We start from the raw sequence: 23,840 nt of genomic DNA on the forward strand, positions 1-23,840 counted from the left end.
TTCTTTCACAAAGTGATACTTTGGCGTGACCTTGGTCCTGTCTCACTCTGTGTTCCTGCATCAGTCTCTTCGCTCGCACTCTGATTTGAAGAATGTCTGTGATAAATGCATTACTGGCCCAGTGGGTGCTTTAAGAGCACTCACTCTCTGAATGATGCATCAAAAAAGAGAAACGCTTCCTATCAGCGTTCCTATAACACAGGGTTGGGGGGGGAAAGTGAGTGGTGAAGGAAGAAAAAGACGGAGGTAAAAAAGAAGCAGCGAGACAGTCACGCATAAAACATGAGCAAACTAACTCAAGTGTGGACCCTAAAGTTTTTATAGCTCCACAACAATGGGAGTAAATCACAGAGGTGGACAAATGAGTGCAACCACACACCTGAATCTAGTTATGCAGATGCACCGTCACACATTCAGCTACAAGCACAGTGTGTCTTTTCGCCAGAGCTTCCTCATCACTAATGGAGTTGGTGTTGCATTTCAGAAGTGATGGTCTGGCTCAGTGACTGCTGCTTCTGCTGGGTTAGGCTTTTTCCCTGCAGATGCTGACAGGACAGGACAGGACACGACACTCTGGTATGTCTCTGCTGTTGTGAGGTCCACAAAAAAAGGGTGAAAGAAGTATACGTCTTCACTGTGTGAGGTCACACAGTGTATGGCTCAGTGAGAGAGTGAGTGAGTGGTACGTTAATTGTGTTCAGGGCTGCTGGTTCCATCATGTATGAGTCAGCAGAGCTCTCATCATCAGACACTTTTAAACTTTCATTTCCCACTGAAGCCATAAACACATACGTGCATGAATACTGTGAAATGTGAACGCTGCCCAAACATGGAACTTCTATAGATGTTGCTGTAGATGGGAAAATAAATGTCCTCTAACAACTAACAATCCAATACACCCTGGTGATTGATCTCCACACACGTCTGCTAATGTGGCCTGCGAGGAAATGACGTCCATTTATAAAAGTGTCTGTGCAGATGAGGGGACAAGTATTCTTCAAGTCATCAATCATTAAAGACGCATTGGTTACAACATCCGTTCTTGTTGCTCTGTGTAATGAGTAAAAATGAATCATATCCTACCTTTTTTTTTCTCCATTCCAGCCGCAGTAAAGACGGGATGAGCCTGATGTGAGCAACTCTCTTCTCTGGCTGACTCTGTCTGTCATCCTCGCAGTCAGACTCTCTCTCTCCCTCGGAATCGAGAGTCAATTTAGTCCTGGTAGTATAACGGGGAGGGGGGGCGGGGGGCGGGTTGGGGAATCCGTTTATCCGCAGACTGCACTTACGCGGAGACGCACCGGCTTTGGCTATGTAAATCCTGTGTGTGTGTGTCTGTGTGGAAGCTCCTGACAGCGGCTGATAAAGTGAAGATTTACCCGCGGACAAAGTGAGGAGCGATCCCTCACACTTAGACTCACTCCATCAGTGTCTGCGGTGAGCTCTGCACTGGCTCCGTGATTTAATATCTCCTCCTCAGTGACTGGTGGCGCGCGCACGCACACACACACACACACACACACACACACACACACACACTAACCTTACCCATAACTACTACTGATCTCATCCTATCCCTGCCTGACCCCTGTCCTTACCCTAAAATGTAGTCATTTACATTATGGGGACTTGATTTTTGTCCCCATAAGGAAATCTCCATGATGTGACTGTGTAAACCAGGGGTCTCAAACTCATGGCCCGGGGCCACATGCGGCCCTGCAGCCCATTTCATGTGGCCCACCACTTATTATAAATGTATACGTTTATTATTTTATTTTTTGATAATCGATTAGTTTTGTGTCACTTTTATCGTGAACTTTATATTGTTCCATATCAACAGACACTTTTATTTTGAAATTCTGTTTAATCTCTGTTATTGTGTCTGTTATCATGGTGGAATTTTGTGATATAAATTTAAGCTCCTATGAATTATTATTTTTTTTTTACTTTTAAAGTTTTTCACTTAACCAGCCCCCTACTGGCCAGACTAGATGCTCATAGCCACAAGGTCATTAGAGTATGGGTCCCCACAAGGATAGACAAAGATTTGCACAGATTTCTCAGGACACTGCATTGACTCCCTTTCATTTGAACAGCCGAAATAAAGCATTACCCTAAGATTAGGATTAACCACTTAATGCCTAACCCTAACTCTAGTAGTCCTAAATTTAACCAGTTCCCCGGCAATGAGGTTCTGACTCAAAAGGACCAGGTTTTGGTCTCCATGAGGACTACTGGTCCTGATAAGATCAGTGTGTATGCCAGAAAAGGTCTTAAGAGGTATTGCATTCTTTGTGTGGACACTCATGGAAATGCCTAACCCTATTACCTTAAACCTAAAACCAGGTCTTAATCCTGAAGTTAAAATTGTGTGGGCCTGCCAAAATGTCCTCACAAGGTCAAAATATCTTCACAATTGTTCCACACAGTTTACTAAAGACATGTAACATGTGACAGAGAGAGAGAGAGAGAGAGAGAGAGAGAGGGAAAGAGAGAGAATATATAAAGAAAACCAGATGACTTTATCCTACATTCATGCATAACTAAACCATAAAAGATTAAAATTATTGGCTATAAGTAAGTACTTATAGACAATCCAGTCACTACAGTGTATAGTGGTATTCCCTGAACGATCCTTTCTACTCTCCTGTGCTTTGTATGTCAATTAAAGTTCCATAAGGAACATAATGTGGGTGATTAATCAAAAAGGTTATACCCTATTTGTTTTAGCTTCATATGCAAACAAGAGTAATAATGACAGGCTGTACATCACTAAATTGTCTAAAATAAAAAAAAGAATGTCGCATAGTAATGCATGAAAACCTACTGTTAAAGGCAGAACTCCAGGAAAACAAAGATGTGTGATGAATGCACCGGTCAGATCATCCGCTCGGACACAGACAGGAGCAGAACAGGAGCTCTGTCACTGCTGCTGAATGAAACCCCTTGTGTCGAACACAGTCTCTTAGTTACTTCTGTCTTGTCATTTCACATCACCCCATCGCCGCACTGTGTCCAGTTTATGACTGTCAGCACACCAGAGGGTATAAGGAACGGAACCATCAGTGCGCACTCAGGCTCTCCCTCCCTCCCCCCCTGCTGCTGCTGCTGCTGCTGCTTCAAAATATCCAATTTCAATTCCAGTTGCAATAATTTCACACAATCCAGCAAATATTTTTGCACACTCATTAGGTGCAAACTCAGTGGATGGCAAAGCTATCACATTCAGAAACCTATAGTTTTTATGATATGCACAGGATAATGATGTAATATATGCCCCACTGCCGTATTTAACACCTTATCCTATATAATCGGATCTAAGGAATGACACCATCAAATAATACTCTATGCAGCTATATTCAGTGTTTTACTAAATTAATAGCTTGACTTTGCCTTGACTTTGACAGTGTAATAATCCCTGATACTAGATCCCAAAAGACAAGGCAGTGCTATTTATAAAGCACTTTTTTTCATACCCTGGAAGTGGATTAAATGTGTCGTACAGTGACATTAAAAAGGACACAGGAACGACTAAATCTATATAGAAGTCGAAAAATACAATTGATAACAAGTTGTTAAAAAGAGCATAAACACGATTAAATGATTTAGAAGAAAAAGTCAGTTTGTCAATCTATCTATTATACTATAAGATCAGTTTAAGAAGTACAATTATATTTAAAAAAAACCTGCAGCACTGGAAAGTGATATAAAACAAATATACACAACCCTCTTTAAATGTTTTAAACCATTTCTAGTCAAAGTATTAGAGAAATAAACGGCGACAGTATTTTTAATGACTCAGTTTCCCATGATGCATCACGGCACGACACAAGAAACGTTACAATCCTGCGACGAAACGTGGGTATCTGTGTCGCGGTTGCAAAGGTTAGTAACGCCTAGATTCAAATGAACACTTTTTACACACTTCTTTACCGCTGTAGTTCTACTGGCGTGCGTTTTCACGCTCTTTTAACCCTGGTTTAAAACTTACAGGCCACTTTAAAGAAGGAAGAAGAGTTAAAACGTCGAAGCAGCAAACGGTTTGAAAATGAATCCACTTCCCTCGGGAACTAAGGACGAATTCCTGTTCAACGCGTCCCTGCTGTACAAGGAAACTTGTCCGGAGCTGTCACGGTTCTTAATGTAAGAAACGTTGTTTAAAATGCCTACATGCGATACACTACACTGGTGTGCCCTTAACCGTGTGTCCTCTGTTGTTGTGATTGCGGCATGTGGACGCTAGAGGGAAGAGCTCGACCATAGTTAACTGTTCACTTCATGGCTGAGTAAAATACATCTCACCGTGTGTGTTTTTATACTAAAACGTTTTATTGTGTACTATTATGTTGGTCCAAGTGTCTTGGACAGAACCCCCAGTTATAAAAAAATATATTAAAAAAGAAGTAAAGAAAATGAGTTTGGGCTGGGTTTCTAAAAATATTAATTTATGATAGTATTTCATTTATATAGACAAATACAATCGTGAGCCTCATTTAGGCTGGAAGCTGTAGCAAAATCTTGTTTAACTATTGAATTATCATATCATTTGATGCCAAAAGATTTATATCAGTGAACACAAACTTTAATTGATATCTAATCAGAGATTAGAACAAGATTAGACAACAGTTTATCATTCACTGTGGCACACACTGTAAATCTGGTGCAACTGCGCTGTCACTTGGAGTTTATGATACCAAAATTTGGTGGAGAGCGATTTAGGGAGAAATGGTACACAACAGTTCCAAATAATTCCATTAAAAGTGCAGAGTTTGGTACCCAGCCCTGGTCATCAGTGAATGGTCTACATCCACACCTTGGTTTATTATTGTGTTTCCTTAGTGTTGTTCACTCGTAGTTGCATCGTTGTATTTTTGTTGTATATTTGTGCACTCGATCACGTATCATCTGCCGAAATAGACTGCTGCTATTTCTGTGGCATGAATGGCCTGTTGATGCTGTACACAAGCCAGTGGCACACCACCAGTCGCGTGTGCATTAGGTGCTGAGTAGAGAGAGCGAGAATGTGTGGGTATGTGGCATCTGTGGCAACTGATGAATTCTGTCTAACATGACGGTCACTCAGGGCTACACAGCAAATAAGTGGTTAGCGCTGTTGCCTTGCAGCAAAAAGACCCAGGTTTGCAAACAAATGACTCCAAACAAGGTCCTCTCTCCATGAGTTTGTATGTTCTCCCCATGTGTGCAAAAACATGCAGAGGTTAAATGGACAGTCTAAATTGACCGTAGGGCATAGATGGACTGGTGACGTGTGCAGGTTGTACCCCACCTTTCACCCTATGTCAGCTGGGATTGGCTCCAGCGTCCCCCATGACCCTCATGTGGTGGATTAAGTGGCAGACAATGAATGAATTACTGTCATTCAGTCTCCTCATGAGGTGTGATTTGAAAAGAGAGCTGCAGGAAGAAAACAAAATGTTAAAGACGTTATGTGGAGAGCCAGATAGTCTTTCTCGTCTCCTCCGCTTGCGTCCTCCGCATGGTGGATAAACATACTTTCCCAACATACCGTCTTTATCCCATTAGCCTCCTGTAGTCAAGCCATTTCATTCCTATCCGAATAATAACACAATAATAATGAGTGAATGTTTCTAATTTACATAGTCATTTACAGTTCACTGCCTCAGTTTTGTGGCTTCTGCCAAAGTGGGGAATTATTCCATTTGCTTATATGGCATGTCCCACACAGTTGTGATTGCCTTATTGTGTGGAAAGTGAAAGTCATTTGAGGAAAAAAGTCCTCTTAAGACTTGGTGTGTGTGTGTGTGTGCGTGTGTGTGTGTGTGTGTGTGTTAGAGAGACAACTGTCCATATTTTAAATATGTTAATGTGGATATTAATGGATAAAAGTGTAGCGAATGTATGATATGGATGCATGGATGTGTTTGGACTGTTGTGGACCATGTTTGAGTTGGCTGTCTGCCATGTCCGAGTGTCCTCCCACTCCCGCATGTTTTCTCTTTCACGTGAGCCAGGAAATTTGTGGGCAGAGCAATGAATGGAAATAAAAACAGAGGCTTTAATAATGAAACCCCATGTCAGGGTCATTTTATGGATTTTGTTTGAGCTCAGCCTTCTCTTTTTTAATATGAAGATCTATTCCACAGATTCAGAACACATTTAATCCTCATGCAACCGTTAAATATTAATTACATATATTAAACATTATATTTTACAATTCTTTCACTTGCAATTCATAGATTTTTGTAAGCATCTTCAAATCTGATAATTTAATATATATATATTTTTAGCAGCTTTTCAAACGCATTTATACAATTATTAGCATACACAGCACAAAATATGCAATATCTTCCATAAACCACCTGATTATGAGATTTACTTTGGTGGGATATTACAACCTATATGTTACTGATTACTGACAACACAGTTTTTTTATGCTTTATTATTTTTGGGTGTCTTTTGCTCCTCTACACCTTTAGTTCCCCAAAAAAGTCTAAAAAATAATACATTTTTAGTATTTTCTTCCCTAGCCATTTATTATACAACATTACCACCTACTGGATTACAAAAAATACAAATCTTGGGTAAAATATCATCATTAACGCAGAGAAAATTAACAAAAATAATGAATAAATATGGGATGGGAATTTAAAAAAGGTCCGCCTTTTAATTGTTGATTGTTGAGTAAACAAAACAAATGTCCCGTGGCCTAAGGTTGCATGTGCGTGAACTGTGACTAGCTGTTCAGTCAACCAAACAACATGCAGATCAGAATGTTTTCACCGCTGGCTGTAAGACCCAATTGGTTTCATGCCAGATTGCCAGGCAGAGAAGAGGCATTTAGTGGCCACATCTAAAATTAACTCTTAGGATGATGAGCTAATGAAGCCAGAGTGATAATATGGAACACAGGCATGCCTGGAAGGAAATTACTGTTAATAATTAATCTTTCAGATTGAGGTCTTGAATCCACAATCAGTGAATAATAATAATGCAGTGGAAATGAAAATGTCTTGTCAGTGTCCAGTCAAATGGCCTAACACGCGTGGTCAGTGTGTGTTGATGTTGTTTTTAGCACTGTTGAAGTATGGATGGTGTTCTTCTCATGGTTTCCGGTGTCTTGTCCTCTCATAGTTATGGTTTTGGCCCATGCGTCAGCAGAGTGTTTTGTTTCATGGTTGCGTGTCGTGACTCATGTACTCGACTCCACATATTTGTCTTCACATTCTGACCTGTCACTGATGCACTATGTCTGTGCATATGATCGTAAATGTTTATTTAAGTGATTTCAGTGATGTCAGTTTTGGGTTGTGAGTGTGTGTGGACGAGCTGTCCATGCTTCCTTGTTTGCAAGATGATGTCACTTTATTGTGGCTCACGTTACCAATCTAGTGAAGCTGTTTTCCAGTAAGTTCATAATCATAGTTGTGTGTCCAGTAACCAGAGCCTGACTGAGTAAACTGATTAAAAAAAAAAGGATGCAGTATGATTTCTGGGCAAACACTGTCGTGATGATTTTTCCTTTATACTGCGTCCGGTTTGTTTCCTCTTCTGATATCAGCAGTAATCAATCACTAGAATTACAGTTTAATCAGAGACGGTCTATGTTGGTAAGAATTTAATGAAGGGCAGAGATGATCTTGAAGTGAATCATATAATTGTCAATTTATTTAGTTTGATTAAGTGTTTGTATAAAATGAAAATGCCTATTATTATCTCTCAGACAAGATGACACTTCTTGGATGAGACATGAATAATCTTCAAACCCAGTTGCCCACAGCTAACTGTTGAAGTTGCCAATTAATTTCTTTTCAGCTGACTAATTAATTAATTGAGCCATTCTTTTTATTTTATTTAAGGACATACACCTACATACATACAGCAACAATACAAAACTGAAAAACCTATGAAGCAGAGGGAAGAGAAGAATACTGACACTAATGACAACAGTAAAAAAGAAAAAAAAAATGGTTTCATAATTCAATTTTCCTAAGCGTCTTTGATTCACTGAAGAGAGCAATGCAGGACAGGAAGCAGATCAACAATCACATAAACAATAACAATTATGCACATATGCGATATCCTCTTGTACTACAGCTGAACAATTAATAGTTCCCGAATCAAAAACACAGTTTGAAGCAATGCAATTAGCTAATCTCAGAGGTTGCAAATTAATTATTAAATTTTTGACTCTATCTTCTATGCAAATTAAATAAACGTTGGAATATAATGGGATATGTGGCGATGCTTCTTTACTAACAGAATATTGAACTGCACCTTGACTGCCAATATTATATTGCAAATCAAATTGCAACTGCATTATCTTTCAGAAAAATGTGAATTGGATATTTTCCCTAAATCGTTCAGCCTTATTCTATACACAACCACACATCCATAAATTTTGCCTTTATCATTTATGTTGGTTGCCAAGTTTTTGTCGCCTTTTTTTATCTCCTCTCCTACTGTATCTCTCATCTTACGGCTCCTCTCAGCAAGAGATAGCCAGTGTCTCCGCCCACAGAAGTGCGCCCCAGACTGTGAGGCACCTGCTGGACTCTTTCTTTGTCACATTCGGCTGATAAATGGAACCCTGCCACTCTATGCTCCAGAGGAATTCAGCGTATGAAGTGTTGGCTGATTGACACTCACCACACCACTGCCATTGCCAGGCTGTCGTGTCTAAATGCCCATTATAGCTTCTAGCATCAGGAACAGTTTTGCTGTTTTCCCTGATGGTAGCAGCAAAATATCCATGATTGAATTTTGTGCTCTCTTTTTTCTCCTCAGCCAGCACTTCTGTCTGAAATGACATTATCACACTGTAGGCAGCACATAATGTCATAATGTCCTCTCCCTTCCCTCCACCCCTTCATCCTCTGGGTTGTCTTTTTTTTGGATTGCAACCACACTGTAGAGCCCAGTATCTCTAGTATTCATCACCACAACTAAGTATGCACTTAAAGGGAAATGCATGACAAGTATGTTAATAAGATTCATGCAATGGAAGAGGTCTTTGCGGTGTACGGTTTCTGAGAGTGGCCTCATCAGGGAAGCATGGTGACAGCATTCCTCAAGTATTCAACTTCCCCACACTCAAACCATCAGTGGTCTGTTCATAGTTTTTCATGTCACTGGATGACATTGTTTTAGTATTGCATCTCAAAGAGAAATAAACTTGTATGCTTTAGTGGTTGGTTTTGAATGGAATGATCATTAGAGGTCCAGCAATCATCTCAGGAAATTTTATTCAGTACCTGCCAATCTGCTAACCTTAGAATAATGAACAAGACTTGTGAGTGATAAACACAACTGTTAGTCATGAGCCTTCTAACAGTGTCCATTCATTTCCAGCATTATCTGACAGAGAGTCTATATAATCTGACCGTTTAATCCACTCACTGATTAATAACTTGCATGGAGGTTGAGCATGCAAGGGAAAAGTGACAACATCCACTGCAGGAGCCAGCAACTTGTCGACTCCAGATTAACCCCTCCCCCTCCTAAACTGCCAGCTCCGTCCCTGTCTGACACCGCCACACGTGCTGCCAACTAAACATTTCCCTTCATTGATTTAATCCTGTGGCTAATTTTAGCAGTCACCGAAGCAGCACATAGGGAGGCCACCGAAATAGTTTGGAGTTGCCCTATATTGTTTGGTGAGGGACCCGTTGGCTTTTTTCCGGTTGCATGTTTTCCAGCGCGCCTAATGGGAGGGGCATTATTTCCAGATTGGTCTTCAGGATTTGTTTGGCTAGATTTATTTTTACATGGTTGTCAAATGCATAATTATCTCATCCTATAATTTTAAAGCTGAGTGCATAGCTTTTGGTGGTGTTTGTTGTTGTTGTTGTTGATGATGTCATTATTCTGCCACTGTTAGTCTTTGTTAATAGATAAGACGTTAGTTGTTTGCTGTGGCCTTCATCTGAAAGTGGCTCTGTTGAGCAATACTATCAGATTAGATTAGATTAGATTCTGACTGAGGGCATCTTTGTGCATATACCCAGGCAGTGCAGCAGTGGGCAGGGCCAAGAACGATCAGTAGAGCAGTAGAATTCACTTCTAAAAACATGCGATGGGCACATTGCGTTTTCAGTCATACACCCACAGTTTTATTAGCACAGTGTAACTCCATCTGTCTTGAAATCAAACAAATCACTTCCTGTGTGCAGCTCGGAAATTTCGCCATGAAACGTGAGATCTAAACACCACTGTACTGAGAAACACAGTGACAGTGACATGAGGAGCTGTTAGGCTTTTGTATTGTGTGAATGTATGTAACAAATGCTATGCTGGCAATTTATTTGAAATCTTTAGATCAAACTAACCCAAAACTGTATTTGTGATATAATTACTAAAGTTGTAATTTATCATAATCTTGTGTTGTTTTTATGTGTCTGATCTTGTCCCTTTTTTTCCTTTCCATAGGCAAGGGCCCGTGAGTATAAATGGTAAGTTAAAATACCTTGCATGTTTTCATCATTGATGTCCTATAGTGTGATTGAGCAAAAGTATGAAGGAAGGACCTTGTGAAGGTTGATAAAACCTCCCTGAGCCCACAGCCAAAGATACTGAGTCAGCCAGCTGTCCACAGGAGACTGCCTGGTGGATCAAACTAGTATCAAAATAGTATATACACACACAAACTCAGGCACATGCCAGCTGAGACCACATCAGTTGGTTGTGGGTCCTTTGAGTCTGACAGTTGAGGCTTTTCTCATCCAAATAACACAGGAACAGATTCCTAACAGAGGAGCATGATAATTTTACTTCTGAAGTCTGGATGTTGAGAGAATCAAGAGAATGTTGAAAGTTGACAGAAAGGCTGTTGAAAGAAAGGAAGATAGGATGTTGTAGTAATTGGCATACAGCCGCCAAGATGATGATCCAAACATTGACCTTAAATCTAACTGTCCCAAATTAATATTTCATCACCTCTTCGCATAATATGCTTATGTTAAGGGATATTATTAAGGGATAGAACCTTTAATTAACAAATGTTCTCTTTATATGCTCTTCCACTGTTATTACCTGGATACTATTTAATCAGAAGAGAAAATAAATGTGTATTATCTCCATACTCTCGATATCAGGGAAGCAGGAATCCTCCTGTCTGTCACTGAACACCCTGGTGTGTCCACACTGCTGTCAGTGGCTGCAGCCTGACAATCACCGGATTCGATTGCGTCCGAAGCAGCGCCCATCAGCACAGGTGAAGAGGATTCTACGCAGAAGCGCCAAGGGAAAACGACTTACCCTGATGCAGAAGAATCTGCTGCGCAACTTCAAAAGGTCCCCCTCAGTACTGGTGAGAAAACAAAACACTCAGATCGTACTTTTCTGTACGTTTACTGCAGCATAGTGGTTTTTAGTGGTGTACATTTAATGGGAAATATTGACAGAAGGACATTGCTGTTTTTTGGTTTATTTTGGGGCTCATGCTATGCTTTTTTATTTTGGAAATGTAGAAAGCACTCAGAGAGTGTAATACCTTTTGCAAGGTTGAATCCATTTTATAAATCCTAAATCTGTATCCAGGTCACTACCAAAAATGAATCCTCTATTTCTTGTCCCATAACCTACATCTTTATATAATTTCAACCAAATCCGTCCTTTACTTTTTGAGGCATGCTGCTCACAGCACAGACACATAAACAGACAAGAAATATATTAACATAACTGCAGAAAAGCCATAATGTCATAGCTTGTAATTTACCAATAGCAATTGACAGGTTTTGTGTCTTATTTCTTTAACATTTGGTTGGTAATGGTGATATTTTTGATATTCCTGAAGTTAAACCCCTTGTGACAAAGCTTTTGAATTATACCCTGTAGCTGGTGTTGATCTCTAACCTATAAAGGAGGCCAGACACAAAGATGTTTAATAGTGGTAATAAAAATGTATTGAATTATAATTTTTTTCAATTTAACAAGACCTTTTTTGTCTCTTAATGTGTTGCTTCCTGCCTTTGTTGCACTAAAGATTGATGAAGTCATTTGGATTTATTGCACAGAAAAGGTCTGGTTTCATTGTGGTACTTCACTCATCATTGCAGCTTTTACCGTGGTCCAATTGCAGACACTCACCCCGTTTCCTCCCTTTAGCTTCCTAAATTGTGATAATAATTCTTTATGTCTGTCCTTTTTATGGAGAGCACCTGTTGAGGACAAAGAAGAAAATTATTATTTTGGACAGAACTCGCCCACACCAACGATAAGGCCACTGGTGGTACTTGTGGCATGAGAGAGCAGTGATGGGAAAAAAACCCACATAAGAGTCTCTCTGGTGATCTGACATCAGCCTAATGAACTGCAGCTCTTGTGGAAATGCTGCCGGCTCATTAAAACCAGTTTGGGTTTGTTCAGTATGCATGTATTCACAGCACAAGGCACTCTGAAGCCACCGTCCAATTCATCAGCCGTCTCTGAGGGAGAAGAAACAGACAGAGATGGAGAGGGATCATAGACGGTAACAAAGCCGCATGGAGCAAGAGCCAAGAGAGTGGAAAACAAATCCTGTAGATAAGAGAGGTGAACAAGAGAAGTTAAGTGATGGACTGCAAGAGGAAAAAGTTGTCATCTTGTATCTTTTTTTTTGTATGCGGCTATAGTTGTGTGCCCCTTGCTCTTCACCATCTGCGGACTATGATAGAGGTCAAACCCATGAATTTATGTAGAAGACCTCTGGAGAAACAGCCTGAAAAGATATTTCTACACAGAGTTTTGAGAGATTAAGTTCTCACCTTGACGCATTTTATAGTGCATACGGATGTTGGTAGAATTTATGAAACAATTGCCTCTGACCGGTCACTGTGTAGCCACTGACTCAAAAAGAGAAGTAAAAGAGTAGTACTCGCTCGATCACATTCATGAGAGGCTAAAATAGTGATTGTGATGAAAAAATAACATTGTGAACTCTGTTGTGAAGTTTATTTTTAGCAGTAGAATCCACTTCTGACACATTTCCCTTGTTTGTGTTGTCAGCCTTGGTGCTGCGTGTGTGAAGCTGTCTCACTTTACTAGCACTCTGTGCTTCTTCTGACTTGCCTGCAGAATGAGTCATTCTGTTTGACCACAGGAATATCACCGCAGACACAAAAACAGAACATGTGATGCTGAGAAATATAGAGACAGCCATGTGGAGCCAGGAGGCTTGAGGTGACAAGAGACATTTATATTTGAAAGTTAAAATGTACAGTTTTAAGTTTGACATCTTCAACTGCTTTCAGTAAATCATGAACTATAGTTTCTAAGAATTGACTGAATAACAGCTGCAACCCAATCCTGTTTAAATCCATACAGTTAAAATCATATATGTCTTCCTCGTGTGATGCATCACGCTGACTCACACATTGCTAATGTTGTGGGTTGCTCACAGCAAGGCCTCTCGTTCGGCTGTGACTGTGCACCTCTGCACTCACTCTCTTGTCAACACTGTTATGTTTTGGTCCTGATGTGGAATGCTGTTGCTTGTTCATCACGTGACTTCATAGTAAACCAAGACACTGTGAGCCTTTCCTTCAAGGAATATTTACCCTATGTTTTCAGTCACTCGTCTGTCATATACCGGTATTTAAGGGGGCAACAAGTCAAATCGCGTATGTGACAGGGCACCTGTGTTAGGCAGAAGGGTGACAACGAGGAGATACTCTTGAAGGCAAGAGTTGTGAAGCAGAGAGATAAGGGAAGGAATTTCGGCCACTTCCCTTCGGCTGCCTACTTCATGTCTCCATGTTGATGAACAGAGCCCAGCAGCCCTGCCAGGAAGCTGGGTTCAGGATCTGCCTCCTGTGAGAAGTCTGTAGCTGACTCTGCTCAGCCTATATAGTGGTTTTTGGTATGGTACGGTTCTGGTCTAGATATTAGCAGAATCAGTTGTTTCTTTTAGAAGATGCTGCTATTGATTTTTTTCTTATATCCACAAATCAAGAACACTTCCTGTTACATGTAGCCTTGACTTGTTTTCTGTTCGTGGTTCACACAGTTAGGGTTTTTCCTGCGTTTCAGTTTATTATTATTACTGTTTACACAATAATCTGCTCGTCTTCCTGTTAGTCACATAATTAACAGGTGAAGTACAGTAACACATGAAGTGGCAGTTTTCGTGTGAGTATTTGCAAACTCAGATATCCATGTTTGATTGTGTCTCTGCTAAATTTCCTTGCGGTAAAACCGTTCTGAAATCAGTTATTTGTACAAGGTTTGTTTTATTTTCAATATGGATTACTTTCAAGCTGTTTATTGAGCCCAAATTGCATATCTTTATGTAATTTGCTTATATGTGACATATAATACTTTGCTTATATGTGGCATCTTTTTAATGTACACACTCATACTCATGGGCGTACAATATTTATACTCCTGGGTGTAAATCCCAAATCATCTTACACCTTGTTGCTCTCCTTTTACGGTGTATGTTTGCACTGCCCTCAGGGAAAATGCCAGTACATGATGTGTTTTCCTTAATTTCTGTGAAGCTGTGTGGAGATGCTATAAATCAGGTATTTTCTGGTTAGCTAGTTCCCTCGCAGTCATTATGGAAATAAGTTGGATTGTAGCCCAGCAAGAGGTTGTGACCCTAAATGGAGCGAAGGATAGTAGACTCTGCTCCTCCTCCTTCATTCTTCCTTTCGCCCTCCTCGAAAAAAATAAATTGATAAATATTACTTCCCAGCAGACTTGTTTATTACAAGAAAGAAGTACACAGTTATGTGTATTGATGTTGTTTTGGTTTTAGGACAAAAGTAAAGTGATGGAACATAGGTGGTAAGAAAAATGTCCTTTTCCCAGAAGAGCATCCAGCCTGTCGTTAATGTCACCTTTTATTCTTGACCTTACCTACCACTTCTCATCCTCTTATCCTTTACTTGTTTCCTCCAATAAAGGCCTTTTTTTTCCCTTAACTCCTCTACCTTAACTCCTCTGTACGACCACCCCGTTAACCTTTATTTTTTCCCCTCATCTTTCTCCTCCTCTCTTCAGTACATCCCTCAGTCATACTTTAGTTTGTCTGTACTGGAATAATGCTGCTGGGGAATGTGCCTCTTGAGGAGATGATAGGAAAGAGGAGACAGTGATGTTTGATGCTTTAACTGTTGGCGCTGGTGGAACAGGAAAAGCTCCACGAGGGGGTTTGACATCTCAAGGGTGTCGGGGGTAGAATGAGGGCAGAGTGGAATGTGGCTCAGGGACACTGGCAATGGCCTTGGGCTTTTTCGATACACTACAAAACAGAGTAGAGTCACTCGGATATAGAAACACTCACGTGTGTAGTAGTGTGGAGGGATAGAGCAAAGTGTGTCCTGACGTATTTTAAGCATGTTAACCAACACATTAGCACATTAATGTCCTCGGGGAACCTTGAAGAGGCAGTGCACAGAGGAAAACTGTCATCTAACAGACCTTTTCAGAATGCTTGAATATTCACACACATTCTTTTACAGCATTCTTAGTGAGGACACTCCTAGCCCCTTACCCTCAACCTCAACTATCACAACTAAATGCCTAACATAAACCTAATTCTAACCGTAACCAGGTCTTAAACAGCCCTTTAACATTGTGAGGACAAGCTAAAATGTCGTCCTCATTTATGCACACACACACAGAGAGACGGTACTCCTTGGGCTAGTATCCGATGCAGTATCAGCGCCCCGTCGTCATGCTTGAAGCCCCCACTCACAGGCACAATAAACCCCATAAAGAGAACTTCACCACTGCACCGTAACAGCATGTCATCTCTCAGTAGTTCGCCTTGCTTCATTTTATTTCCTCAGCACTATTCTAACTCTATTCTGGAACATGGCAGTCACTACTGTATATTTAACTGTAAACCCGCACGAGTGCCAAACTTTAAAAAAAGCAATACTGTGCAATACTTGTTTCCTTGTTCTCCGTCATTTAAAGCTCATTACTCCTTAACGGATCCTGTCAGCACATGTGCTTATTATTGTCACTCAACACAACTAGGCCGCTGTAAAGCTACGCACGTGCCATTACTTACCCTATTCAGAGAAAAATCTTCAAATCCAAATCTGTATGTTTATTTTTATAGCTTGCCTTAAAGACATAATAACTGAGACAAAGACTTAACCCTTGGGTCTCTTATAATTTTCCACGTTATTAAAGTAAGGTTGACTTTCTAAATTTAAACCAAACCATGATGGTGTGTTTTGGATAAAGCATCCACACATGATATATTGAAGATTTTAGGAAGTGCTTGTTCTCACATTTTATCTGAGGACGTATTTCCGTGATACTCTGCAAGAACTTCATCAACCCTTTTTATGTTGCAAGTTTGGGATATCGGACCACACAGTTGGTGTAGTGGTTAGCACTCTTGCCTTTGCAGCAAGAAAACCTGGGTTTGCGACCCGGTCGGAGCAAGGGCCTTTCTGCATGGAGTTTGCATGTTCTCCCCGTTTGTGCGTGGGTTTTCTCCGGGTTCTCCGGCTTCCTCCCACAGTCCAAAAACATGCAATATGGGGATTAGGTGAATTTGACCATAGGTGTGAGTGTGAGAGTTAATGGTTGTTTGTCCCTATATGTGTCCCTGTGATGGACTGGCGATCTGTCCAGCATGTACCCTGCCTATTGGCACAGCTCCCCTCCGCGAATGTGGAGGATAAAGTGGAAGAAGATGGATGGATGGAAATTTGCAATGTCACTGACCTCCATAAATATCATTTACAAACATTTTAAACCATAGTGGATAACAGTATTCTTAAATTCAATCTGGGTAAAAGCATTATTCTTGTTGATAAGTCTTCACACATGAGCCTTTATCTTCCCTACAGCCTTTGTTGTTATTTGTTTGTGCCAGACCTGCTGGTGTGATGCAGGATAAAATGTGGTCTGTATCACCACCAGCAGAGACAGAAGGAGAGATTGGGCGTCTTTTGTAAAGACAGTGTGCAGTGGGCAGCTTTGAGCTTTGCATTCAGATCAGTAAGTCTCTCTGTATTTACTGGACAGCCTGCCTCCAGACATGGTGACTGGCTACCAGCACCATCACAGTGCAAGGCCATGGTTAGAGGGAAGTTTGCTCGTATTGATCCCCCAACAGCTCTTCTGCTTTCAGCTTTATTGTGCTGTATCGATATATTCTCAAATGACTTTGGCAAGAAATACGTGCCATTTTTCATCATTTTGAGAACATGCACACACAAAAACAATCGGAGTCAAACTCAGTCAACATTCAGTACCTACAAACCATTGTCAAGTGTATATTAATTTCACAGTGTCTCTCAGTCACTTCGTTTCCCTTCTCATCTTCCTCCTCTTGGGTGGTATCGTACTGCCAAGGTCAGACTAATCAACCCAAACTAACCTCTGGAAGTAGAAAGAGAAAGGCAGGAAGAGGTATTTATGGCACCACAGCTAATAATAGACATAAGGGTCCATCTGCAGAATTGATTTACATGGGTCTGTCTGTGTTGGTGCTTCCGTGTCTGTGTGTCATTTCACTCCTTTTTTTGACATGAAATGCATGTTTTACTTCTTACACACAGTGTTACATTAATGTGTATAAGGAAGTCATGTAATGTGATTGTAGAAGTGTGTATTTCTTAAAACAATTTTTACATGAAACGACAGGAACTATGTCTCTAACAGTGCTTTTATATATTAAAGCTTGTGCTATTGTTCCTATACATTCTTACAAAGTGAGATTCGCTGGATGTTAAAGTGGCAAATGACAGACTGTTTATTTTCTCTGTGTGCACGTGAGCCCTGAGAGCAGATTTTTTTTTTTTTTTTTACAACTTCTTAAGGACACAAAGGGAAAATAAACAGCTGCTGTTACTAGGGTTTATAATGAATACATGGTGTCTATTTTTATGATTTAAAGGAGAAGTAGCAGGTCCTGACACACACCATATGCACGTGCAAGATGGCCAAGATTACATATGGACCATGTGCATGTGGTAATTCAGAAAACTAACTTCCTTAATTGTTTGGACTGGAGTAGGATTAAAGGTCAAGGATGGGCTAGTGTGATAAATACTGTATATGCATAGGTTTGAGGCAGTTTGGTGGATTTCAGTTTAACGTTGCAGTCACATTTTGCTCCTCTGACCTATATGTATATCACTAGTGTACCTTTTATTTTAGCTAAAATATTTCTAACACTCTTTAGATCCATGAAATCTGTACTTGTATTCAAGATGATGGACTGTTTAATTTAAGTCGCCCTCTAATGACATAATTCGCTTTATCTCGGCTATTGGGAAATGACGCTGGAGGTTTTACATAACTGTTGTGTTTATTTGTCACCAATAGTTCATGATTACTCACGCCACCAAAGCTCTCCCGGACAACAATTCCCATGGAACCACGTGCTTGGCGACGTCATCAAACTAGGTCTTCTGTTATGGTTCTGACTGAAAGACCTCTGGTGGCAGAAATGATATACTGTCCGTTTAAAGTGAACAAAAACATAAATGTAACTTTATCCTTATTATTCCACGAGCGTGTCGGTGGTTGTTTATACTCTTCGTATGCTGAAGCTCTGATATGTCACCTTTGTCATGTGCTTGACAGACTGCTGTGCAAGGATCAGCAGCTTAAGATGAGAAAATGAAATCTCACTCCAAGTGCATACCTTTCATGTTAGAGGATTAGAGCAAATTAAACGGGTACACGTGATGGGATTTCATTTCACGTTATCAGATCTCTACACCATATAGCCGTCATACCATACATGTTGTTTAGGAGTGGATAGTGACACTTTGTTGACTTTTTTGTGTTTTTATAGAATCTGTCACATTGGTGCCAAAGCACAGGCCATCTGTTGATAGTAGAGACACTCGTAATGACAAGAGTTTATTCTCTCCGTAAACATCCATCTGTAGCCAGCCAGCTGTCTGTCTGTGTGTATTTGATCCACTTCCGCAACAATCCAACCTCTTGTTTTGCTACCGTGTCATTTCACCTCAGCAAGCATTGCTCTGTCATTGAGTTCATATGATTACGTGTTACAGCTGAGCTTATATCACCACGAATGACTTGAGAACAAATATTTTTTGTTTGAGTATTCGACAACCACATCCTGTTAAGAACTGATAAGGTAAGACTTAAATAATCCGCAGGAGGAAATTGGGTAGTTTTAGCAGGAGATAATCAAAGTTAATGATGGAAAAGTTCTTCAAAATAACAACAAAGCAAAAACAATGCAATTTAGTATTGAGTATTGGTAAAATTACGAAATGTTCATCACTGGCTCTGCATCAATACAGTGCGTTTGTGTTCCCATAGGGAAATTAGTTGTCAATGATTTGCTTTACAAGTCGGTGGTTATTTGTTTACTTTAATACCGAAGTATGTAACATTAATTGCCTGCGTAACATTGTGCACTGCGTCTTTATATTAATGCATTTTAAGTGCTAATAACAAAAAGAGAAGCCCGCAGACAGTTCAGTTAATTCCTGAATATTAAGTGTGAAGAACCTTATATTCTACAGATAACTTGTTTTTTAATGCTTTTCCAGCCTTTTGACTTATTACTTATTGTGTAATGTGTTTAGAAGAGGTTAAGGAATGGCAGATTTAATAAAAAAAGAAAATGGCTTTTAGTACTTAATATTCTATTAAGCGTGACACTTTGTCTGCTAAAACAGAGCCCTGTTTATTTATCAGTTAGAAATAAATGATTTGATAATACAGTATTATCACAATGATGATAAACTGCACACTTAATCCGGAGTAGATGACACGTTATTGTGTTTTAATCTCAGTTATTGTGCAAAGTGTTTTTGTTTAATGATTGCAGTATTGTAGTTTTGTAGTTAGCTGAACTGAATGTAGCATTCAGCTCCAGATAATTAAATTTGTAGACCTGCCGATCATATTGTTATATTACAGTATGGGGAAATGACTTCTTACAACACAAGTCAAGATTGTTACCAGTAAACAATGATTATCTCCCAACCACATTTTTCTCCAGTGTTTTCAATGTGTGCTGCACCAAGCTCATCAATTATTCACTGTTATGATAACTCTGTGTTTTATTGAATTTATCAAGCACATTTTGTGTAATAACTCCTCAGCCACCTCTGTTTGTTTGGACACAATGTTTTTTTGTTTTTGTTTTCATGCTGCCTGGATGATTAAAGTATATTTAGCATGTAGGTAGGTAGGTTAGAGTGTCACTGTTAAGAAACAGCAGAGTGCTGACTCTCCCATAGATTATTTGACCCTTTTTGTCAGTGCATTGGTCAGTCCTCAGTTGAGCCACGCCCCTCCACAAAGATGGGTGGGTCAGTTGCTAGGCTCGTCAGTATAAAGCTGGACGCCGGGGCTCGTGTAGTAAACACTTCACACATGCTCACATAGAGAGAAAGAGGAACTTGGTCCTCCTGCTGCACCGAAACCCAACTCTCCAGCATACACCTGTCAAAATCTGAAATGGCTGCGTTCGTGTCGGTGAGTCTTCCATCGCATCAGCATTCACAACTGTCAACGGCTTGGCTCAGACCTGCTGATCCCTGCAGTGGTGGTCTGCTTAGACCCGTTTTAACCTTGTTCACCTCGTTATAGCTTGTGTTGTTGACGGTGCTTGGGAGGAATGTATAGGGAGAGTTTTTATTCAATACTCAGCAGCACTTAACAAGTTGCACAGCATTTTCTACAGGGAGGAAAGTTGAATATCATGAGCCTCATTATTTACTTGAGTAAAAAACGAGAACAAAACGTTGAATTTGTTTTATAGTCTGAACCAGCTCCTTACCTAGATGATATGACTGTTTCCAAACTGTTACGGTAACTTCTGTTTTGTTTGTTTGTTTGTTTGTTTGTTTTTGGAGGTGTTGTAAACACTCCCAAACATGACTTAACTGTGAAAAAACGGCTCAGGGAGTTGAACTGCAAATGCTGGCTGGTGGCTCCATACCCTGAATAGGTGAAATTGCATGGCAACAACACTGGCTTGACCTCTCATAAGCTAAAGTCAAAGTTTCCCCCTCCTGCTTTAACCAATCCAGTTATTAACAAACACAGGAAGATAAGATAATCTCAGGAATGTTTGGCAAGGCCATTAGGAAGAATCTCAGCTGTTAAGTGATTCATGTCCCACTATGAGTTCCTTCTGTATCTTGTGTTCCATTGTGAACTGTTCTTCAACTGGGAGATGGAGTTACACGTGCCTGGGAGTCTGTGCAGTAGTAGAAAGTGTGTGTGTGTGTGTGTCCAGATAATGGGTCGCGATACTAGATTTGATGGAAATGAATGAGTGAGTGACAAAACATTTACCTTCCTCTGTTTGATTTACAATAGTTACAAGTAGTTGCAATTACCTTTTAGAAAACAATGAATATTCTTGTGAAGTAGGGAGATACTTTAGATTCCACTCATGCAATATCTTTTTACAAGTTCCTTTTCTCTTTTTTATTCCAGATGGCCACCTGCCACACTTGCAACAGGACATCCAGACACAAGGGAATGAACAGGGACTTTACAACTACTCTTCCTAGGAACCACAGCACCCCAGGAAGCGCTGTCAAACACAAGCCTCCAGGGTCGGCCAGCAGATCCAACAAGTCTACCCCAAAAACTCCCAGCAAAGACAAGACACCTGTTCATACACCAAGGTAAGTTATTTAAGTTCAGTTGTATTAATGTCTCCTCAGCTAAAATCTGAGATATAACCTTCCACGACTAAATTTGGTTGGTGTACCAATCATCCAAGAATGTGAGCTGTCAGACATGTTCACCTTTGAATGATTATGTTTCAAATATTCAGCATTAAGAGAACTGCAGCGTGCTGGCATCCATGCTTGCCAGATCATATACTTGTTGACAGTACCCTTAATTATTTCCAGTCAGCCAACAAAATATTGAGTTACTTCATCGTGCGTCCTTCCTCGCTCTCTTTCTGTCTCTTTTTTCCTCCCTCCTCATCTCTCTTATCCTCTCTCTCCAGGTCGTCCAGCTCCTCTAACACTCCTGTGTCAGGATCGTCTTCCACCAAGTCTGCCTCTAAACCTAAAAACTGGGTTGTTCAGCGCCTTAGCAAGATTCTCATGCGAGACGACAACAAGGGCAGCAAGAAGGGCGGCTTGAAAGATTTTCTTTCTTCACTTTGAGTGTCTTTCATTTTGAATTCCTAAGAAACAACGGGGTAAGACCCGTTTTGTAACTTGTTTATACCAAAGGCTGAGCGGGAACGAAGCGGAATAGCTTTGGTTTCTGAGCTGTTGTGTGAAGAGTTACAGTTTGTCCACCAACTATTGCTGGGTTGTTTGGAATGGCGCCTCTGGGATCCTCAATGCAGAAACTGGAAGCACTGGGAAGGCTATTTTGACTGTTGTTGGGGGTGACCACATCCGCCAGTGACCCTGTAAGAGGAGAGTGCTTTTTTGATCTAATTAAGCACATGCCTCCAGTAATGGCTAAAACAGAACAGTTAACCGATCTGTGAGGGCATTGGTGGCATGACAAGCTGGTTCGCATGCCAATATATTTCTTTATTTTGGATATTTTTCCCTAAAGATTTTAATCATACATTTATATGATTGTTCTCTGTATTTGGTATTCATGTGACTTGAAGTTAAACCTCTTGTATTTACTTTTTTACTCTCCAGAAGACAGGTGTGTTTGTATTTTGTTAGCACTGGCTAAATGTGACAGATTTTTTTTTAAATATGATTTATATGCAAACAAATGATGTTAACTCTGTGTAAGTCACCAATGGAGATATTTGTATTTTGGATTCACCAGTTGTTGTTTACATTTAATAGGCACAGTTGCCTAAAACCTGAACACAAAATAATTAATAACGACACACTTTTTGATTTTGATTCATTTTTTTCTGTTTATTTGTAATTGTTTCTTTGAATATGTACTTGTGAATGGTTACTCTTCATTTTTTTAAGAGGAAAAATTTAAACATTGTCTGAATTTTGTACTGCCTTATTACTTACCTGTTGTTCATTGGCTGTTCAGTGCGTGTTTATATGCTGATATACCTCACATTTGTATTCCAACATCTTAAATCTGTGAAATAAAATATTTTCAGTCTGATAAACTTCTCTCTTGTCCTCCACATCTCATATTATATATCAGTAACTGTACTGATATAAATACCAACATATTCAGCTTCAGTTATTGGGGACATTTTAAGGAATCTTTCACTTCAACCTGACAGCTTTGCAATTGAGAAACTGGGTTTAAGATACTGTAAAACAACAAAAAGATATTACATATGTATATTAATGTAAAATAACATATACAAAAGTTTTATATAATTATTATTCAAATATGTTTGTATGTATGTATATGTATATATATATAAACATATATATATCTATACATATATAAAAAAATAAATATATATATATATACAGTATATATATATATATATATATATATATATGTATATATAAATAAATAAATAAATCTAAAACTTTATTATTATTTTTATTATTATTATATCCTAGAATTAGGATGGGTCAAATGCAGCCACGCTCAGTAGCGCCCGGGGAGCAAAGTACCCTGCACAGGGTTGCATATATACACACACACGTTATTTTACATGAATATGCATATGTAATTGTAATATCTTTTTATGTATATATATATATATATATATATATATATATATATATATATATATATATGAAAAGATATTACATATGTATATTAATGTAAAATAACATATACAAAAGTTTTATATAATTATAATTCAAATATACATATAAATATATATATCTGTGTGTAAATATATACATATACACACACATATATGTATATAAATAAATATATATCTATACATATACATACACACACACATAATGTTTGTATTTTATTTAAATTATTTTATTGTTTAGTAATCCAAAGTTTAACTGTCGTGTGGGTCTGTGTGTGTATTA

At 39.4% G+C, this 23,840-nt stretch overlaps 1 protein-coding gene across 2 annotated transcripts; it reads left to right on the forward strand.

Moving 5' to 3' along the window:
* The first annotated feature begins 3,815 nt into the window (after positions 1–3,815).
* c20h18orf21 (chromosome 20 C18orf21 homolog) lies at positions 3,816–23,000 on the forward strand. 2 transcript variants are annotated; one of them, XM_058619906.1, is made up of 6 exons: positions 3,816–3,885; positions 3,994–4,143; positions 10,408–10,430; positions 11,073–11,287; positions 21,367–21,560; positions 21,893–23,000. In XM_058619906.1, exons 2-6 carry the CDS (start codon positions 4,049–4,051, stop codon positions 22,053–22,055), a joined length of 690 nt encoding a protein of 229 aa, XP_058475889.1. In that variant the 5' UTR covers positions 3,816–3,885; positions 3,994–4,048; the 3' UTR covers positions 22,056–23,000. The 2 variants fall into 2 exon arrangements, with proteins under 2 accessions (XP_058475889.1, XP_058475888.1); XM_058619905.1 differs by lacking the exon at positions 3,816–3,885 and having other exon boundaries at positions 3,898–4,143.
* Positions 23,001–23,840: the final 840 nt, after the last annotated feature.

Source organism: Solea solea, chromosome 20, assembly GCF_958295425.1.
Source record: "Solea solea chromosome 20, fSolSol10.1, whole genome shotgun sequence".
NCBI classification, from domain to species: Eukaryota; Metazoa; Chordata; class Actinopteri; order Pleuronectiformes; family Soleidae; genus Solea; species Solea solea.

Coding starts and splice junctions, on each gene's coding strand:
- c20h18orf21 (XM_058619906.1), top strand. CDS start 4,049: ATGAATCCACTTCCCTCGGGAACTAAGGACGAATTCCTGTTCAACGCG. Junction 4,144..10,407: donor GAGCTGTCACGGTTCTTAAT/GTAAGAAACGTT, acceptor TCCTTTCCATAG/GCAAGGGCCCGTGAGTATAA. Junction 10,431..11,072: donor AGGGCCCGTGAGTATAAATG/GTAAGTTAAAAT, acceptor TCTCGATATCAG/GGAAGCAGGAATCCTCCTGT.